This window comes from Heloderma suspectum, chromosome 16 (genome assembly GCF_057233095.1).
Source record: "Heloderma suspectum isolate Gila_16-S chromosome 16, 16-S_ref, whole genome shotgun sequence".
Classification (NCBI taxonomy): domain Eukaryota; kingdom Metazoa; phylum Chordata; class Lepidosauria; order Squamata; family Helodermatidae; genus Heloderma; species Heloderma suspectum.
The window spans coordinates 9,407,694-9,428,456 of record NC_139473.1 but is presented as its reverse complement, the minus strand read 5'-3'; the positions used below and the strand labels follow the sequence as shown (position 1 = coordinate 9,428,456).

The 20,763-nt window shown below is 46.8% G+C and overlaps 1 protein-coding gene and 1 long non-coding RNA gene across 9 annotated transcripts in view; one reads left to right on the top strand and one right to left on the bottom strand.

The window, feature by feature from the left end:
* Positions 1-20,763, top strand: part of MSI2 (musashi RNA binding protein 2) — a 546,823-nt gene that overhangs the window by 417,596 nt on the left and 108,464 nt on the right. For all 8 annotated transcript variants that reach the window (XM_084822450.1, XM_084822448.1, XM_084822454.1 and 5 more), the window contains one exon: positions 19,135-19,249. In XM_084822450.1, coding sequence (XP_084678576.1) covers positions 19,135-19,249 — 115 coding nt within the window. The remainder of the gene's footprint in view (positions 1-19,134; positions 19,250-20,763) is intronic.
* The window catches only part of LOC146334944 (uncharacterized), a 68,132-nt gene that overhangs the window by 26,030 nt on the left and 21,339 nt on the right, over positions 1-20,763 (bottom strand). The gene's annotated exons all lie outside the window — the stretch shown is intronic.

The following is a 20,763-nucleotide window of genomic DNA, read 5'->3' as shown; positions in this document are numbered from 1 at the left end:
AAACTGGACCTGTATTTTAAGCAAGTAACTTCTGACCTTTTCGGCAAAATATTCTCCCCTTCCCCTTTTGTCAAAACATCTTCTGCTTCTCAAACTTGTATTCGGATAGGCTTTATATATTGGTCTGATATGTGTTCACAGACTTTAAATTCAATAATGGGGCTTTTAGGCTGGATAAGATCAAAGCAATCTCCTTAGCATATGCTAGAGGCTGATTCAATATTTGACTTGCTAATTTTTCCCAGGGCTCTGAAATAATATCCCTCACATTGTTCCTCTCGCTGCACAATATGCATCTGAAATGAAAATAACAGGTCCATTTTTATGCTCCATGTTGAGATGTCAAGGTTGGCCTCTAAAGGTGCGGCTGAAAAAGGAGGTGATCCTGATGCATTGATCCTATTAAGTTTCATGTGCAAAGCAGGCGCTTCTGTTTTTAGATGACTGACGGGCTTGTTCATTTATATTTTTCTTGCTGCAAACTACGTTTTCCCCTGTAGCCTCCAATAATACTTAGACGTATGGCTAGAAACAAATACAGGCTGTATTTTTAAAAGTACCCTCGCTTCTCCATTATTAAATATGTGAGATGCATTGGATGCCCTGCACTTAAAACAAAACAAAACAAGCCACCCAGTTTGTGCTTCAATAATACCCAAATTCTTTATTTTGCATATTTATTCGTCAGAATAAAGCATGCAAAACAGGGAAAATTCCAAGTGGAACATGCAAAAAAAAAATGTTGCAGGGTGGAATGTTCCTGTTCATAGCTGTCTGGCTAGAATATTCTATTTCCATCCACCTCCCCCTGTTTTTTTTATTCCCTGCCCCACAAGAGTCACTCAGCATTTCATGGCCACTGGGCACACTCAGTCCTCATAGGTCTGGTTTTTTTTGGGGGGGGGGGGAGGTGTCCCTCTTAAGGATTTTTTTCTAAAGCTTTTTGGCACTTCTGCAACTCCTGGGGTTCCCCCAAGGCTGGCAATATCTCCGTCTTAAGGACTGGCACTCTTCAAAGATGCTACTGAGAAGTGGTTTATGGGTTGCAGCCTAAGGCTAGAACTGCCACTAGTGTGTATTTTTTTTCCTTCAGAGAGGGGAAAGTGGTTTGGAAGAGGCCTCCTTATTTGTGGTGTGTCCATTCATCCCACATTTGCCTCTGGTGAATAAGTTTGGCAGGCTTTGTATTGTTTCAACAACCTGCAAAAGCTGTGTGCCGAGAGGGCAGCACAGAGACAAAAGAAATGTGTGCATATTTTAAAATTTATTTTATTAAAAACATGTGTACCTTACTTTTCTGATAGTTTTTAAAACTCTCAAGGCTGCTTACAGTGTAAAATTTAAGTCAACCAAACAGCAACAAAACATGGTAAAATGAAAACAATTTAAAAGAAGATCGGGAAGGCAGATAAAATTTCACAAAGTCCCTGGAGCAAAACCATCATCAGCTCGAGAGGCCAAATACCTTTCGAAATAAAAAGGTCTTTGCCAGGTGGCAAAAAAACCCATCAAGGCAAGGCCTCCCTGGCCAGCTGTTGTGCAACCAAAGCACAGCCACAAAAAAGGCCTCCTCTACCATCCCAGCCTGTTATGGCTCTGATCTTAGGACATGGAGAAGAGCCTCTCCAATAAATCTTAATGCTCAGCCAGGTTCATTCAGGAAGCAAAGAAGCATCTCCGCTTCAACCTACTTCCAGCTCTCCCAAAAACTGTTGTCTGTCTCCAGCCTAAGATTGCTCTTGTGCTGTAGAAAGCCCAACCTAGTGCAGCCTCTGTGTTGTCTTTGCAAGGTGCTCAGTTGGTTGGGCCTGTCTTTGTCAGTGTTGGGTGTTTACTGTCAAACTGGGCCTACCTGGAAACCTCTGTGTGGCCAACCATCAAGTGTATTCCCAGGAGGACTAACAGGACCAAGCCATTCACACCATCAGAGCTGAAATGCGTTTGCTTTTTTATCACTTCTAATACTTCAACTGTTTTTATGTATTTTATTCTGTAAGCTGCCTCCCAGATCAGTTCACAAAGATTAATAATAATCTTGGGTAACCAAGCGGTTTTAAATAAATAAATAATAAATTAGCTACCAATGACCCCGTAACAAGCCTGAGTAGTTTTAGGTGATGCAATTCTGCTTCTCAGTCTTGATCCGTTTCTTAGCTCCATGGACACAGATGCCAGTCCTTGGCAAGAGCTAGGTAATAGGATTTGGATTGGGGCGGGGGGAGGTGCCAGATGACATTGCAAGGGATGTTGGCTTCTAGGCTGCCTGGCAGAAAATGACTCGAGAAGCTACCTGTACCAGAGACATTTCAGCCGATCTGTTCCTCTAGGGTAGGTGTCCCAGCTGCTGTAGACTTTTCAACAAATGTGCATTGAAGTGAATGCGTGATTGACGTCTTGGGGCAGCAAGAAGCATCATCATCTGCGGCCTGGTCATTTCATTCTGCCCTGCAGCTGTTTTCCCCCATCCCACCCTGCTCCAGCCTCTACATTCATCAGCGGGGAGAGATTTACTTCACTGACATGAGTTACCTGACTTACTGACATGAGAAACATGAGTTCTGCAAGTAAGCAGAAGCCAATAGGGTGCATTTCCCTGTTCTGTGGGAGATGCCTTTCCTAGGAGGAAGGGAAAGTATTTCCTTACCTTGAAGATTCACAAGCAAAATTAGACCAAGGAGTTTACTCCTGTGCTTCTCATCCAAGGGCTCTCTGTCTCCTCTTGTATGAAACTATTATCCTCACCTGGCCCTACATGGTTATCTCCTCTTCTTCAGTGCATTGATTAAAGATGAGCAAAACACTCACCAAAGAGTTGAACCTGTTCTACACAAAAATCTAACCATGAGCCAATACACTCTTTCCCTCCCCCACCCCCCATCAGTGGGCTTTGCACAATGTACTAGAGGAGAAGCATTTCAGAACAATAGCTCCAAGCGGATAGGATCAGAACATAAGAAAAGCATGCTCCGTTGTGTTCGAAATGGCAGCCATCTTGCCTTGCTGTTTTTGTTCCTTTGGAGTTTCCTTACCAAGGCAAAACAAGTGATATACAAAAACGGAGTTGTGGTCACACTGTGACCACACATTTGCCTTTGTATCTCTGCTTTCTGGTGTCAGTGCCACATCCCGCCCCCACCCCCCCAGATGGAAACAGGAGGGCAACTTAGGATGCCCTCTTTAGGCAGATGTGCAGGTGCTTTCACCCTGGCAGCTGTCTGTTACATGTGTGGTCCTCACACACTGCTGTACCTCCTCAGTTTTACATGGGAAGGAAATGGGCTCACGTGAAAAAAGGTGGAACATGGCATACCAGACAAGAAGCTTGAAAACCAGCCTTTTCTCAGACGTGGTTCATCTGCACAGTGTTCACCTGGGAATGAATGGACAAACTCCTCCTCGTGTGTAATTCTCACGTGCAAGATTCAGTCCTGGGTATGAGAATCTGCAAAGGAAGACGGGGCCCCTGGAGAGATGGGTGAGAGAACATCACTGTGGGGTGTTCGTATTGAGCACAGCGCCCATCCACTACTATGAACTGTTCTATTTATAGCAGCAGTGGAGTTCAGAACCTCAGGCATGTGGGCCAACTCCGGGCTACCTGGGGTCCAGTCTCACCCCCCAGGGTTCCCCAGAAGGTGACGCCCCTTCCCTTGGCTCCTTTCCCCGAACCACTGATTATTTGGTAGTTTCCTGGCTTTTGTGCAGGTTTTTCTTCTATTCTAAAACACTGAACTGCCTCTCGTAAGAACATCAGAAAAACCCTGCTGGATCAGACCAAGGGTTGATCTAGTCCAGCATTCTGTTCACACAGTGGCCAACCAGCTGCCCATGGGAAACCCACAAGCAGGACATGAGTGCAAAAGCACCCTCCTGCCCATGTTCCCCAGCAACTGGTGTACATAGGCTCACTGACTCTGGTACTGGAGGTAGCACAGAGCCATTAGGACTAGTAACCATTGATCACCTTCTCCTCCAGGAATTTGTCCAACCCCCTTTTAAAGCCATCCAAATTGGTGGCCATCACTACATCCTATGGTAGCGAGTTCCATGGTTTAACTATGCGCTGCATGAAGAAATTCTTCCTAAGGCTTTGTTACCGGCAGGAAGAGCTTTAAGCTAAAACATGGTCGCATTTTTTGTATTTTAGGCCACACCCCTTTTGCCTTGGGCCATGCCTCATTTTGCCTTCAGCTCCGCCCACCACTGGAATCCCCCCCCCCCCCCGAGCTTCTCCAAAATGCACTTCTGCCCTTGGGTGGAAAGAAGTGTAGACCATATACGTGGGGTGCTGGGAGCAAGCTTTCAATAACCGCAGTTAGTTACATTAAACCTTTTGGTAGATTTGATTTTTCTCCGCAAACCATGTTTGTGGGTAAGCAACTGGTTTTAAATAAGTAAGTAAGTAAGTAAGTAAATAAACAGCTATTTATTTATTTATTTATTGCCAGTTGCTTACCAACAAACACGCTAGCTAGCTACCAATGACCCCCATTAAAAAAGCCTGAACAGTTTTAGGTGATGCAAATCTGCTTCTGAATCTTGATCGGTTCCTGAGCTCCATCGATACAGATGCCAGCCCTTGGTGAGAGCTCTCCCCCCCCCATGTGCATAATACTTTTCATGTAATCTGCGCCGGTACCCCCTGCTCCGAAAAAGGATCAACATTCCTACGCATGTGGGGGGAGCAGGCAAGCACGAGGCGTGCCACGGTGCGCGCATGCAGCCTCCGCACAGGCAAATCAGACCCTCCTTTCCTTCCCACCTGCGGAAGACTCATCTCCGCTTCTGCCCACCAGCCATGCATGGGGGTGACTCATCCCGTCTCTGGAGAGTGCCTGCAGATGAACTCCCCGGCCTATAAAGGAGGCCTGAGCCTAGCGTGTGGGTGCAGCTGGGCAGAGAAGCGACACCCCGCCAGTTCTGCCTGTCACGGACTGGTGCGTGCAGCAACCAGAAATCCGTCCGCAGATGAACACATCCCTTTTTAGACTTCTGAGAAGCTCATAATCCTGAAATCTCTCTCTCGATGACTCCCAGATATGTATTGTTCCCCGAAGTGTGAGGGGGGTGTGAGCAACTGTGTTGGTGGACCTATTTCTAGCATCCCCTCTTGCTGAGGAGCTAATTTTAGAGGCTCCGTGCCACTTTTGTCACCATTTATAAAGCCGGAATGTCAAACGGCGTATTAAACAAGCGGCATGAAAGTGGCAAGCAAATGCCAGCGAGGCATTTAATATGTGAAACCCATGATTTGCGTGGGAGCAAAAAGATTCTCTCCAGGCATGAAAGAAAACACAACAGCCGCCCTAAAAATAACCTTCCTGTGAAACGGAGGTGTTTCCGAAATAGAAACGGCACACGTTTGTCGTGTGGGTAGCGAAGGGAGAGTCTTTTTCTTCCTGATGAAGATTAGCATACGTAGATGTTTGCAGATCCATAGGGTGTTTCTTTCCAATTGTTCTACTCTCAGGTTAGCCCTTGAATTTTTGCTCAGGTCTGCACCCTTTCCCACCAACGTCACGTGCTCAGTTGTTGAGCCGCTCTTCAACACGTAATGCTTTCTAACAATTTCTGCTGAAGGTACCAGCTGCCAGGAGGTGATGTGAAATACCCAAGAGCCTGGCTGGATCAGACCAAAGGCCCATCCAGTCTGACATTCTGTTTCCCACAGTGGCCAACCAAATCATTCCAATAAGCCCACACATGGGACACAAAGGCAATAGCCCTGCTCTCTGTCGGCCCCCAGAATTTGTATTTATTTATTGTTTGTTGCATTTATATCCTGCCTTTTCCCCTCCTTAAGGAACCCAAGGTGGCATACATAATCCTCCTCCTCTCCATTTTATCCTCACAACAACAACCCTGTGAGGTGGGTTGGGCTGAGAGTCTTTGAGTCTGAGCTTCCATGGCCGAGTGGGGACTAGAACCTGGATCTCCCGGCTCCCAGTCCAACATTCTAGCCACTACACCACACCAACTAAATTAATAAATTATTAATTTATTTAAAGTATTTTTGTCCTGTTCCTCAGCTAAAAAGACTCATGGGAGTGGCTTCCATATAATCAGAAAAGCAAGACAGTGCCTGCCAGCAGGCTTACAAACTAAAACAAAGCATGACACACAAGGAAAATGGAATGGAGAGGGAAGAGGGGGGGGAATTATTTTATCAGGGCTGGTGGATTGGCTCCGCTCGCTTCCCTTTCTCATTGCCCTCAGCACAGCCTGCAGGAGTGTATTCAGACATACTGCCCCTAAACTTGGAGGTTCTATTTTGCTGTCATTGCCAACAAGCGCTTGAGAGGTTTATCAGCCGCCAAGGAAGCAGGGCACGACGGAAATCCTTCTGTCTTCACCTCTCTGCACCTCCCTCCCCAAATTGTTATGAGGTTGTCCTTCAGAACATGTGATGACCTAATTGAGCCAGTGTTTAGAGGAAGGCGGTGTGTTGCACTCAAGCTGATGTCCAGCTCCCGTCTCCATCACTCGTTCAACCTCCCTCCATTGCTCCTCTTCTCTCAGGACCCTGCCTCATCCCTCTGTCCTTACACGCCTGCTCCCCGGGCCTGCTCCCCCTCTCCTCCTGTTTCCTGCCGTCCCCTGGCTTTCCGGCCCTCTCTTGTCCATGCATCCCGGTTCGCAGGTATTTTTTGCTGGGCAAACGTCAGTAGCAGAGTCGTAAATGTAATGTGCGCGCTGTGAGAAAGTAGATACTGTACCGAAGAGAAACAATTGGAGTGAAGTAGCATGGGACATTTCAGCATTCAGTTTATTTCAGAAGTCTTATTATGCTCATAGAAACAAATGCCTACAAATTGAGCCTTGCAAGAACTTGCTGCTACTGGGGTGAGGCAGAGAGAGGGTGTTAACTCCCTTCTCATACAATCATAGAATAGCATGGTTGGAAGGGGCCTGCAAGGCCATCAAGTCCAACCCCCTGCTCAATGCAGGAATCCAAGACAGAGCATCCCTGACAGATGGCTGTCCAGCCTCGTCTTGAATGCCTCCAGTGTGGGAGAGCCCACCACCTCCCTAGGTCATTAGTGCCATTGCCATATTGCTCTAACAATCAGGAATGTTTTCCTGATGTTCAGCCAGAATCTGGTTTCCTGTCACTTGAGCCCATTACTCCGTGTCCTGCACTCTGGGATGATCGAGAAGAGATCCTGGCCTTCCTCTCTGTGACAACCTTTCAAGGACTTGAAGAGCGCTCTCCTATCTCCCCTCAGTCTTCTCTTCTCAAGGCTAAACATGCCCAGTTCTTTTAGTCTCTCTTCATAGGGCTTTGTTGGCAGTCCCCTGAACATCTTTGTTGCCCTCCTCTGAACCCTCTCCAGTTTGTCTGCATCCTTCTTAAAAAGTGGCACCCAGAACTGGACACAGTAGTCCAGATGAGGCCTAACCAGTGCTGAGTAGAGGGAACTAGTACTTCCCGGGATTTGGAAGCTATACTTCTATTAATGCAGCCCAAAAGAGCATTTGCCTTTTTTGCAGCCACATCACTTTGTTGGCTCATATTCAGCTTGTGATCGACAACAATTCCAAGATCCCTCTCGCTTGTAGTGTTGTTGAGCCACGTATCCCCCATCTTGTAACTGCGCATTTGGTTTCTTTTTCCTAAGTGCAGAACTTGGCATTTATCCCTATTAAATGTCATTCTGTTGTTTCCTGCCCAGCGCTCCAGTCTATCAAGATCACTTTGAATTTTGTTTCTGTCTTCCAAGGTATTAGCTATCCCGCCCAATTTGGTGTCATCTGCAAATTTGATCAGCATTCCCTGCACCTCCTCATCCAAGTCATTAATAAAAATGTTGAAGAGCACTGGGCCCAAGACTGAGCCCTGCGGTGCCCTGCTCGTTACCTCTCCCCAGTTTCTGAAGATCCCATTGATAAGCACTCTTTGAGTCCATTTCTGTAGCCAACTGTGGATCCACCTGAGAGTTGTTTCATCTAGCCCACTTGTAGCTAGTTTGCTCATCAGGAAATCATGGGGCACTTTGTTGAAAGCTTTGCTGAAGCTGTGGTATATTATGTCCACAGCATTCCCAAAGTCCACAAGGTTACCTGACCAAAAAATGAGATCAGATTAGTCTGGTAGGATTTGTTCTTGACAAATCCATGTTGGCTTCAAGTAATCACTGCATTGTTTTCTCTCACCCTGTCCTCCTGTCTCTTGGTCCTTCTTCAAACTGCCTCTGGAGGCTGCTGGCATAAGGATCCAGTGGTTCCTTTGCCAGATCCCTGATTGTCCAGGAGCCCCCCAGGTTGAACATACGAAGCAGCTTTAGTCCGAATTGGATCTAGGCAGCTGCCTTTATGGCAGCAACTTGCAAACGTTCTGAACACTGCCACTACCACAGTCCAGTCGACCCAGAACCTCACCAGGTGGACTGGAAGAGGGTCTGTTCAGGTTTGTGTCAATGAAACCTGCACCTTCCAGCTAGGGATGCTGGAGAAATTCGAGACAGACTAAAATGAACTCGGATTTCTAAGAATCCGACCTCCAGAATCCGCTGTGGACCACCCCCCTCAGGCCACGTGGAGTCAGTGGAGTTTTGGGTGATTGTTTTACTTTCCCGAAATTTACACACACATATTCGTAGGGAAATACGCAAGTTTCTGCTGAGGGAATGTTGAATGGAATGGGGGACAATACGCTAAATGTTATGTACTGAGGTATATTATGTAAATGCTTGAGTAAATATTTCCGTAATTATTTGCGGATTTTTCTGCGTGACACAAAAAAATTATTCTCATCCATCTGTGGGCAGACGACGGAACAAAAGGCTCCTGACAATCCGTGAAACACAGACAGAGCGAATTTTACACGGTCTGTACATCCCTGCTTCTAGCCCCAAACATATTTTGTGAATACAATAAAGGCATAAACAATAACAGACCCTGTCGTATAAAATCTTTGGGAAACGGTTTTCAAGGCCCGAGGGCTCTTCGCTTCCGTTACTTGTCTTTCTTTAAGGTCTTGTTTTATCTCACTGTTTTGCCCTGTCCCCTGTCCTCCTTCCTCCACACCTCTCGCAGAGGAGGAATATGGAGCGGGGCTTGCACTGATGACCCAAGCGTGCAGGTCAGGTACATGCTTCCACAAAGTGCCCCACAAGCGGAGACCCCCCTCCTCCTTGATCTTGAGGACATTGCTCGCCTGGAAGTATCAGCCAGAAAAGGACATTCAGCCTCCATTACCCTGCCTAGCTGCTGTTTGGTTTACTGAGGGCTGTCGCCTGGGCTTGTCAAGCATGAGGAGTCAGTTTGGCTGTCGACAGAAACAAGGCCTGTATGGACGGTTTCCCCCCCAACACTGTGCGCGGGGGGCTGTTTGGAAGGAAGTGTCTCATTAGAAGTAATATAGTTCACTTCCCTGAAATGTTTTATCTTCCTTAATCTTCACATTAGATCTAAATCCCCTCCCTCACAGCTATTGCTTTTTAACTCATCAACATAATTAAAGGAAGGGAATGGTGTGAGACAATCATCAATACGGATGAAGAAAGCTCCAGGTTTTGAGGGGCCCTCGGACAAACCCTCCATGGGCCCCCCTCACTCAGCCAGCCTGCTTTCCCCCTGCCACTGGCTTTCTTCATCCGTCGCCAGCTGCTGCAGCTGCCATTCCTCATCATTTCTGCTTGCTTGCCGACCAGAGAGCCATTGAGCAAGGAGGCACAGAATCATAGAACCGTAGGGTTGGAAGGGGCCTCCAAGACCATCGAGTCCAACCCCCTGCTCAGTGCAGGAAGCCTGATTCCCAGGCGGTCTCCCAAATCCAGCTAACACTACTTCTCCTCACTGCTTTGGTTTGCTTGCTTGCCTCCTGGCTCCCCCTGGGCCAGAGCGATAGGCGTTCGATCAAGCAGGTTGCAATGCCAAAGAGGAGAAGCAGCTTGAGGGGGGTCCTGACGAGGTGTGGGCCTTTGGCAGGTGCCTGGCCATGCCAGTCTTTGATGCTGGCCATGAAGAAAGCAATGAAGCAGCAGGCACAGGGCAGAATGTTTGACTGCCATTTTGCAGCCAGGTACCTGTCACATGAGAGCCAGCGTGGTGTAGTGGCTAGAGTGTTGGACTGGGAGCTGGGAGATCTGGGTTCTAGTCCCTGCTCGGCCATGGAAGCTCACTGGGTGACTTTGGGTCAGTCGCAGACTCTCAGCCCATCCCACCTGACAGGGTTGTTGTCAGGATAAAATGGAGGAGAAGGAGGATTACGTGTGCCGCCTTGGGTTCCTTAAGGCAGAAAAAAGGCGGGACATAAATGGAACAAATAAATAAATGTCTATAGGTGGGAGCAGAATGGCAGCTAAAGGTTGTAATCATAGACACACGTATTGGAGAGTAAGTCCCACTGAACCCAGTGGGATTTACTTTGGAGTAAACATACTTAGGATTGCACTGCCTTGCTCCAAGGCAGTGCCTTTTTGCAGCCAGCAATCACGACTTACTTGGAGATGCTCCAAGGGCGTAAATGTGGCCACAGAGATAAAACTGGACTAACTTCCACAAGGGCTAAACTTTGGATTCTTGCAAATCTCTGCTCTCCATTTTAAAGAACATTCAAAGGTCAGCCGGAACAAGGAGTCAGAGCTGAGAGGTCAAGTCAGGGGTTGGAGTTGGGAAGTTAAGCCAAGAGCCAAGAAAGACCACAGCCTGAACAGGAAGCTTTTATAGCCCTACTGGTGAGGAGAGCCACTGCCCAGCCTGAGTGGGCAGAGTCACTCCTGTGCATCAGAATCCTTTACCAAGAAGATGCTCCAAGCTGTATAGCCGCAAACAGGCCTTTGCACCCCGTAAGGTATCCTGCTGCTTTCAAGTGCAGTAGAGGAAGCTGTCCCGTCACCAGTGTTGAAGACAGATTCACTGCCACTCTAGTTGACTGGTTTTTTGCCTAAGGCAGCAAAATGTCTTGAGCCAGCCCTGCCAAAGAGGGCAGCCATGCTCAGAGTCATGGTTTCCTGGTTCTATCCCTTGTAGTCCCTGACCTTGGTTGCCATAGTTTACTGAAACTTTTTGGTGAGTCAGGCCACCCTGAAGACTAGTGGGACATCAGTTCTTTTTGTAACTCTGGCCACAAAATACCCCTCTTCCCTTTCAATTCACTTCAGACTTGTCTGTGCTGCTGAACCCTCCTTGCCCAAGAATATTTTTGCCCCCAGACTTAAACAAAAACATAACATTTTAGCTGCAATTCGGTTTTGGCCATAGGCTTAAATCTGCCTAACAAAAGAAGTTTTAGAGTAGAAGAATATTCCACATGCAAAGGAGACTTCAAGCTTTGACGGGTGGAACTAGTGGGAAAGGCGAAGTGAGACATGTCTCGATGCAAACAAAATACCCATTGCATATCAGACTGAGCATTTGGGTCCAATACAAAATAGCTTCTGCCTTTTTAAAGGATCCATACTTTTCTAGGATGAATTCAAGTGTGGGATGAATTTCCAGGGCTATTTCCTGTTCATAATTGAGAGTCAGTTTTGTAGAAAATCCTTACGTGTCAGTTTTCAAATCTGTGCAGTAGAAATAGGAAGCAGTCAACAACCTAAGCTGAATGAAACACAGTAAAACTCTTTGGGCAGAGTGTGCTATATGCATATCTGTGCCCTAGCATCCTCTGGTCATGCTCTAGCATGACCAAAAGACAGGTCAGAGGGGTTCTTTTTCCAGGGCCAGCCTTGCTCCTCAATTTTTCTCTCCACCCCCCCCCCTTCATTCTTGTGTGAAGAAGCAGGCTAAGGAAGCCACCAGAGGAAAGAAAGGGACTTGGTTCCTTCTGCATGGCCTGTCTCAGAGACCCAGTGGAGGGGGCAGTGCCTCTCCGGATGTAAAGACATGCCTGCAATCTACGTCTAGGGAGAAGCAGCAATTTTCAAGCTCACCTAAATTCTCCAAAAATTACTTTGGAGCTCATTTCGGTTCACCCCCCTTTTTGTTTTCAGCCTGTTTTTTGGCCTATTCGAACAGGGAAAGTGAGCATTTTCTGTACATTTTTCAAAAGCGCGCCCTTTCCCCCCATTGACTAAAGTGTGAAAATGTGCATTTCAAAGTGCGCCTTAAAAAAAACAAAAATTTTTTGAATATGATCACAAATTCAGGAAATCGAAAGCATTTTTTTGGGAAAAAGCGCTCCTGCTCGTGTTCGCACTCGGGATTTCAAATGGGACATGATTTGCAAACAGAAATGAAATTCTCACACATCCCTCCCTGCATTGCCCCATCCTTTTTCCCTTGTGTACCTTTTACATTGTAAGACTGAGGGCAGGGACTGCCTTACTGCTGATATTTGTAAGCCACTCTGGGAGCCTTTTTTGCTAAAGGGTCAGGTAAAAATGCTGTAAATAAATAAATAAATGAGTCATAGAACCCAATGACAAGATGCATAGACTGGTGTCACTTGGAAAAAAAATGAGTTGTAGAAGTTGGATTTTCAGTTCTGCCACTTGGGCAAGCCGCTTCCTGCCTCAGCCTTCCACTAGATTAAAAGAACCTCTAATGATGCACACCCGTGCATTATTAAAGTGCTCTGAAATCTGCGTACGCGGAGGAGGGTGTTTAATCATGTCCCGTTCTTAAATGTGATCCATCCAGGCTCAGACTTGCAGAGCGCTGAGAGGCTCGCTAGATTGCCGAGAGGACGGCTTGCATGACTCAGCACCTGTGCCGGGTGCCGACTTGACAAATGAAAGACGTTTCGGCCCCAAGGTTCCAGTCCTGCTTCTTGGGCAAGAACTAAGTCTGCCCCCCAAATAAAGGCTTGCTGCCTTGACTAAGGGGGAGGGGTGCTTACTCCTTTCTGATTATCTTGGGGGAACCAGACCAGCTTTTTTATGAGAACTTAAAAGATGGCTTTTTACAGCATATGAGTTTTCTTTTTTTTTAACCCCACCTAAAACTTCTTTCCTGGCTTACTGGCATTCCCGTTGGGTCATCCACTTTGCCACAAACATCATAAATTAAGCTTGTCTGTTGGATACCAGCAATAGCTCCTTTTTGTGGTTGCAGAAGCTAATTGTTTAGTTTGCTGTTTTAACAATGCTAATCCAAACTTCATTTTCCCTTTAGTTGCCCGTCTAGGCAAGCGAGGTTGTTTTTATATTAGGCTGCGCCATTGAAATAGAAATGCCTGTGAGCTGTAAGTGGTGACCCCATGACACACAAGCGGAGGGGGTGTGTGCAGAGGAAGACAGCTCCGAGGTGTGAATGGATACACTTCCGCTGATTGCTCCAGCATAATTTGCTTTGCAGAAAACAAATTTGACTGGCTACTCTAAACATTCCTCTTTAAAACACTCAAAGGAAAGAGTGTTTGGGAAAAGCTTAGCTTCAGGTGCCAGAGAGGACGTCAACAGCCTGGAACTGGCCAGGCCTGGCATCTCCAGGCTGCATCTTTGGACAGTCGCCCTGGGCCCACCACAGCGATGCTTGCCACCTCTCAGCCTCCAGTCCCCAGGAAGGGTTGGGCCCTGGCAGCCAAAATTCAGCTGGCAGGTGCCATTTTGTTTTTCACAATGTTCTGGATGTTACCCCAGTCCAGGGCATTGCTGGAGAAAACTATGGGGGCCACCGTGATTGTGGCAGCTGCCATTTTGTTTCTCCCTAAATTCCGCAGCCAGACACATGGAAATAGACGCTATGCCCGAGGCATTGTGGGAGAGACAAATGGTGGATGCCAAGAGGTTTCTGCTCAGAGGAACCTCTGCCGTGCCTTTCAGCAGCTTCAAAGGGAAAAAAGGTCTGCTGCTGTGCCATGCTGTATAGTGGGTCTTCCCCATTACACTGAGGGGTGCCCAGGGCAGGGGGTTTGCTGAGGGCCCCTGGTGCAAATCTAACCGGCTTTACACAGAACCTTTTTATTTATTTTTATTTATTTATTTTTGCATTTTTAAAATCCCGCCTTTCCTTTGAGATGCTCAGGGAAGCTTCAATCCCCCGCTCTTTTTTTTTTTAATATAACCTCACAATGACTCTGTGGGGTCAGTTAAATGAGAGACAGTGAGCTTCCCAGCGGAATGTGGATTTGAACCCAGTCCACGTCTGGCCACTGCACCAGAATGATACGTTTTTTCTGCCCACAGGTTCTCCTGCGCAAGCCAACGCGCCTTGCCTCTGGAAGATAGGTCTGTCCTTGACAGCTAAATGGAACTGCCTTGCTCTTCTCACCTGTGTATTTATTTGGCAAAACATGGCCGTTGGTGGAGCTCAGAGCGGCTTCATTCTGACGTGCCTAGGTTTCTGGCAGAGCGGTTTCTGAGAAACCAGTGTTTTGACAAGTTTGTTGGCAGAATGGAAGCTTTATTTCTCAGTGAAATATTGCAAGCTGAATAAATAAGATACGCCGTGAGGTTTTGTAGCAGTGGGGGTGGGGGAGAGAGTGGGTGGTTTTGTTTAAAATACTCCCATTTACAGTCAGTTAACCTTTACGTTACCTAAATGAAAATTGCACAAACCTGAAATTTTCGCTGACGGGTTGCCTAGGAACAGGCGGTTGGTTACCATAAGACAATGGATACACTGTTACTGATAGGGCTATTAGAAATAGAGCCAGTTAGCAGCATTATCCTACATTCCCAGTTCTGCCTCATATAATTACCTGTTTTGCACCTCCAGAGAACGCCCACTTCTCCTTCCTCATTCTGGTGGCCAAGCTCACACACACGCAGTGCTCAAAGCAAAACCGATCTCTGTGGGGGAAGAGATCTTTAAGATCTTCTTCTTGAGATCTTGGTGAATTGGGATGTGTTTGCAGAAGCATTTATGTTCCCAAATATACTCATTGCGAATTTGGGTGCTGAGCTATGACAGCTCTGTAGCCAAAAAAGGGCTATTGAGAATAGAATCATAGGGTTGGAAGGGGCCTGCAAGACCATCGAGTCCAACCCCCCGCTCAGTGCAGGAAGCCTGATTCCCAGGCGGTCTCCCATCCAAGTGCTAACCAGGGCTGACCCTGCTTAGCTTCCGAGATCAGACGAGATCAGGTGCATCCAGCCCTTTTTCTCACTAGAGGGAAAGGCTAGCATGATTGTGAGGAGCCCAAGATTTGCAGAAGAAGCAACAATCTTTTGTGGGTGGGAACCAAGGGGTCAACCCCTGCCAGGAAAAACAGCCTGGTGAGGACAGCTCATGTTCATAGAATCATAGAATAGTAGGGTTGGAAGGCGCCTATAAACCCATTGAGTCCAACCCCCTGCTCAATGCAGGAATCCAAGTCAAAGCATCCCTGACAGGTGGCTGTCCAGCTTCATAGAATCATAGAATAGTAGGGTTGGAAGGTGCCTATAAGCCCATCGAGTCCAACCCCCTGCTCAATGCAGGAATCCAAGTCAAAGCATCCCTGACAGGTGGCTGTCCAGCTTCATAGAATCATAGAACAGTAGGGTTGGAAGGTGCCTGTAAGCCCATCGAGTCCAACCCCCTGCTCAATGCAGGAATCCAAGTCAAAGCATCCCTGACAGGTGGCTGTCCAGCTTCATAGAATCATAGAACAGTAGGGTTGGAAGGTGCCTATAAGCCCATCGAGTCCAACCCCCTGCTCAATGCAGGAATCCAAGTCAAAGCATCCCTGACAGGTGGCTGTCCAGCTTCATAGAATCATAGAATAGTAGGGTTGGAAGGTGCCTATAAACCCATTGAGTCCAACCCCCTGCTCAATGCAGGAATCCAAGTCAAAGCATACCTGACAGGTGTCTGTCCAGCTTCATAGAATCATAGAATAGTAGGGTTGGAAGGCGCCTATAAACCCATTGAGTCCAACCCCCTGCTCAATGCAGGAATCCCAAGTCAAAGCATCCCTGACAGGTGGCTGTCCAACTTCAGTAGCTAGAGAATGCTGACTTGTCTGTTGGGAGTGGGAGGGCTAGAAAACCAGTAGGAAGGGGTCATTGAGGCTGGTGGCTCTGAGGTCAGTGGGGCGGAGAATCTGCTCTGGGTTTCAGTCAGAACTGGCCAGAACTCTAAAGGTCTTTAGAGTCTAAGGGACTCCTTTAGAGTTCTGACCGGTTCTGGCTGAAACCCGGAGCGCATTCACTGCCCCATTGACCTCGGAGCCACCAGCCTCCACTGGGAAGGGGGATGGAATGGGCTTTCTTGAAAGTTTCCTTTCTTGAACAGGAGCACTCCACATTTTGTGGCAGGCCCCACCGGTTCTCTCTATGTTAAAAAGCCAGTCCTCGAGAGTTCTGTCATGTGCCATCGTGTGACCCAGGAGAAAGCAAATGCAGGCTGGGGCCTTGCAGATGGGGAGGTGGGGGTATAGAAATGTAGCTATGGGGCTGTGTAGACTGGAACTAGCTGTGTGCTCAGTGGCTCCCATTGAACTCTGTGGGACAAAGCGAACAGGCTGCAATCCTTGACAAAGGTGAGAGGTTCAGATGTTACATTCAGCAGAGCAGGGGACAAGTGTATCCCTACCCAGACATTGTCCCTGAGTGCACCTCTCTACTTTCTCCCATATAATTGAATGGCTTCAGTTCACACTCCTATGGGGAATGATAAAGCATAGCTCCCAGTATAGCTTTGCAGTGGGAGCAAAGCCCACCCACTTCCCCTGATGAGTGGGTGGCCTGACCCACACTGACAGCGACCCCCATGGAGGGGGGGTCTGTATGTCTCTCTCTGCATCCACAGGAGTCCCTATAAAATTCAGGCACATTGTCCACACACATCCTGCCCTTCGTAATGACAGGTATTTTGCTAGCGTGTCTCAAAGAAGCCTTTGATGACCTCAGGTAACTTTAGCACTCCGCCGAGCTAGTGATTGGCTGTTTCCACCAGGCCCTGCTGCTTCTCATGTTTCCAAAGGCCATGATGCTGGGCTGCTAGATGGAATTTTGGTCTTGACCCAGCAAGGCTGTCCTTATGTCCTTACAAGCTGTGATATTTAGAAATAGAACTTCCATGTTCGGGGCAATCTACCTCTGACCAGCAGATGGAGGCAAGCAACGGGGACAAGTGTGGCCTTTCTGCTTCCCAGAGATAACTGGTTGGCCACTATGGGAAACAGAATGCTGGGCTAGATGGACAACTGCTGTGATCAAACAGGGCTGCTCTGAGATACCTTTTGGGCAAAGACAAAAACAGCCTGTTCTGGCTGAGTGGGGATTTGGTTGTTTTCATTAGTAGGGTGCTGACCTGACACCCTTTAAGGTCCAGCATCTCGGCCCCTCCATCCGTTCTGTGGATTAGGCTGGAAGCCGGACCAGAATCTACTCATTGCATCATGCCACACATCAGTACATTCCTGCTCAATAGGTTCACCATTGTGGTCCTGATTCTACGGTCCCATTGTAACCAAGCTGAGAACAGATGCAAGTAGGTTCCTCAGGCTAGATGTACCTGCCCCATATTGAGAAACAGTTTTAGAAGGGTCGTTCCACTAGCAAGGTGGGAGAATGCCTTGGACAGGTATGAATGGCCTTTCTCCCACCCCACAACTCCAGGGAAGGAGCATCTGTGTTGAAAGGCACGGATGGCAAACAGGCTGAAACGCCAGCACAGCTCAATATATTTCAGTTCATAGATTAGGAGCTGGATGGGAAATGAGGATATTTACGTTCACCTTTGTACTTAGTGGTCTACTAGAGCTGCTGAGAGGGGACTGAAGACAAATATTTTGACAGCTCTGTTTGCTTCTAGGGGACAAACTCGATGATAAGGTGAGAGGGTGGACAATCAGGGTGGGAGTGGAAGGAGGTGTGGTTAGTTCTTCCCATGCACTGAGGTCCCAGCAAAAATCACTGCCCCACTGGAAGCCACAGAGGGGCAGCTGTTATTGCCATCAAGAGCAACTTCCCTCCTGTGCCAAATAATTGGGGGGGGGGTCTTTCTCAGCACAGCAACAATCCTGATGCTGACCACACGCACACATCCTGCTACTGCTGTGCATTTCACACGTCTTATAATTTGGTCCTAAGTGGCTGAAAGTGGGTTTTTAAAGAGAAGAAAGGTTCAGGCAGCATACATGTTCTGTTTTCCAGTTTGCCCCTGATTGCCAGCACACCTAATTTTACAAGAACCAGGAACAGGGCGCCAACCCAAGCCAGCCCCCAGCTTTGCTCCCCGGATCACACAGAGACACCTTTTCCCTCCCAACATCTCACATAGTGTATGCAGCTAGAAATAGTTCTCAGTTCAACCTTGTACCTTTCCATTTTCCCTCGGTTGGGGTTGATTTTCTGCACTCCTCAAAGGTTATTACAGCCAGAAGCTTGTAATGTGATGAAAATGGTATTAAGCTTCAAAAGGTAGAGAGAATAACCGTTTCTCAGTACATTGTGCAAACATCCCCTCTTCTGCAGAGGTAGGATTTTTCCTCCTGTGCAAAATAAAACTTTTGGTAATATTTGCCAATAGACAGTTACTATTTATTGCTTGTAGTGGGGTGGGGTTGTGTTGGGAATTATCCTTCAACTTCTCCATAATAGCCAAAGTACTTTCAAAGTACGAACGTATCCAGATAATCAGTCAACACAACTGAGGAGACAGCAGGATGTTGTTGGTGGGTGTGTGCGTGGGGAGATAAGGTAACCTTGCTGCTGGTTCATTGCGTTTGGTTTTCTGTGTCTACATGAGCACTTGTGCATATGAGCGTTTAAGCAGCAGAATGCTCATCCAGCAATGAACTCTATAAGCAGTCACGAAACAATGTAAACCTGGGAAGTGGAGTTGTAGCACTTTTTCTTAATATTACAGGTATTATAGGAGATGCTTGTTATATTTTTGCAGTCACCCTCCATATGACATTAGAAATGATAAATATAATAGTCGTTGGAGTACTGCTACCTGAGAGAAAGTTGCTTGTATCTTACTTCACAAAACAACGATCGTTTAGAGACACTCTGAATGTCAATGTGGCCTTCCTTATGGGTTATGACGATAGCTTCTTTGTGGTGTGGTTTATCCACACTTATTCTCTCTGCCTCCACTGGGTTTGTACAGTACACCTTTTCAAGTCACATTACACATATTTACCCTTTGAAAACCACTTTAACACTGCTGTCCTATTTTTAAAGTTCACGTTTTATGGAGGAGCAGTGCTAAAAATAATTCCCCCCTTCCCCACAACTTAACCAGATCAGTTCAGCATTTGACATTTTACATGAATTCATTTGCATCTCATTCGTACGTGTTTCTGCTTAATAGGTGGAATGTAAGAAAGCACAACCTAAAGAAGTGATGTTTCCACCAGGGACAAGAGGAAGGGCTCGTGGATTACCATATACCATGGATGCTTTTATGCTAGGGATGGGAATGTTAGGTAAGTGTGCAATAGATGAACAACTGGCAAGAATGTATTTATGTTTTCTGTACATATTCCAAGATGCCTGAATTATTATATGCAATTGCTGTACTATTAGTAAGAATATACCTCTCTTTTTGGTACATATAATGAGACTCAAGAGGTTCAAAAGCTGCCTGACTTGTGCAAGGCACAACGATATGGACCATGGAGCCCAATAATCCTTACTGTGTTTAAAAGACAAACGCATACTCATCCACCCTTTGGAATATCAAAATTTGCATTTAAATTGATGTTTCCAAAAGGCCGTTTTACATTCACAAGCCCCCCCCCCGCCCAAATTATAGTTAAAAATGTTCACTTCTCCCTTTTTTAAAAGACGAAGAATTGAGTCACACATTCGTAAAGGTATCTTTGACAGTTCAGCATAGATAATTAAAAATCTTTGTGGCTTTAAATGGCATGCAAGATGGAGAAAGCCCAGGGAGAAGCATAACAGCGTAGGTTGTAGCAATAATTAGAAGTTCCAAGGAGAGAGGACGGTATTTGAATCCAGACCATTGTATCCAGAAAGCACTAATTAAACAGGAAAAATGGTATTTAATGGTGAAATTCTATTTGCGTGGCAGGTCATCTTAGTTATAATTGGCTCTCATTTGTTTCTGCTCTGTCCCTCCTACATTACCTGACAACTGCTTGGCGTGTGTGTGTATTATGTAAATAAATAACATGGGGAAGGCTGTCTGCCCACCTAAGATGCAACTTATCCACCACTAACGTTTTTTTCCTTTCCCCAGAAATCTCCCATGGTTTCTCCTCTCCCCTTTTTGCTTCGTATCATTGATTTAGTTCCTCGGCAACTCCTGCACTTCTGTGTGATCCTCAGAAAGTGGTTCTAGCCAATTCTGGGCATTTCCTTGTACGGGGAAAGTCCTGGTCCTTCCCCAAAAGACACTCCCTTACAGTGGCCGTTCTGTCTTGACATTGGCGTTCTGTAGGCCGTTACCATTTAAAGTCCTCTGGGCTTACACTTAGCTCAGTGGGATTTCCCATATGGGTGGCCATTATGGCTTCCCCCTTTTGGAAGAGTGGAATAAGTGTAGAACGCTGCCTTGAGCCAGACTATTCATCCATCTAGTGCAGTGTTACCTACTCGGACGAGCAGAAGCTTTCCAAGATCATACCAGAGGTTTTCCCCGCACCATCATTGCTACTAGGAGATGCCAGGGATTGAGCCTTGGATGTTTTGGATGCAAGACATGCGCTTAGTCACTATTGGGGAAAAGTTGTCCTTTCATTCAGGCAGCCAATGGCAATACACAAACGCCTGGCGACGGGCTTCGACCCTGCATATCAGCAACCCATTTGTCTGCTTGACTTTCCTGAAATTTTGAATGTGGGAAAAATAGTTCCAAAGGGATTGTCATCACTAGTGAAAGTTATGCTCCTGCCAAACTATGTTTCTGCCTGACCAGCCACCGTGCAAAGAAAACCCAAACGTGTTAGTAAATCCCCTTGATGTTGCGGGATCA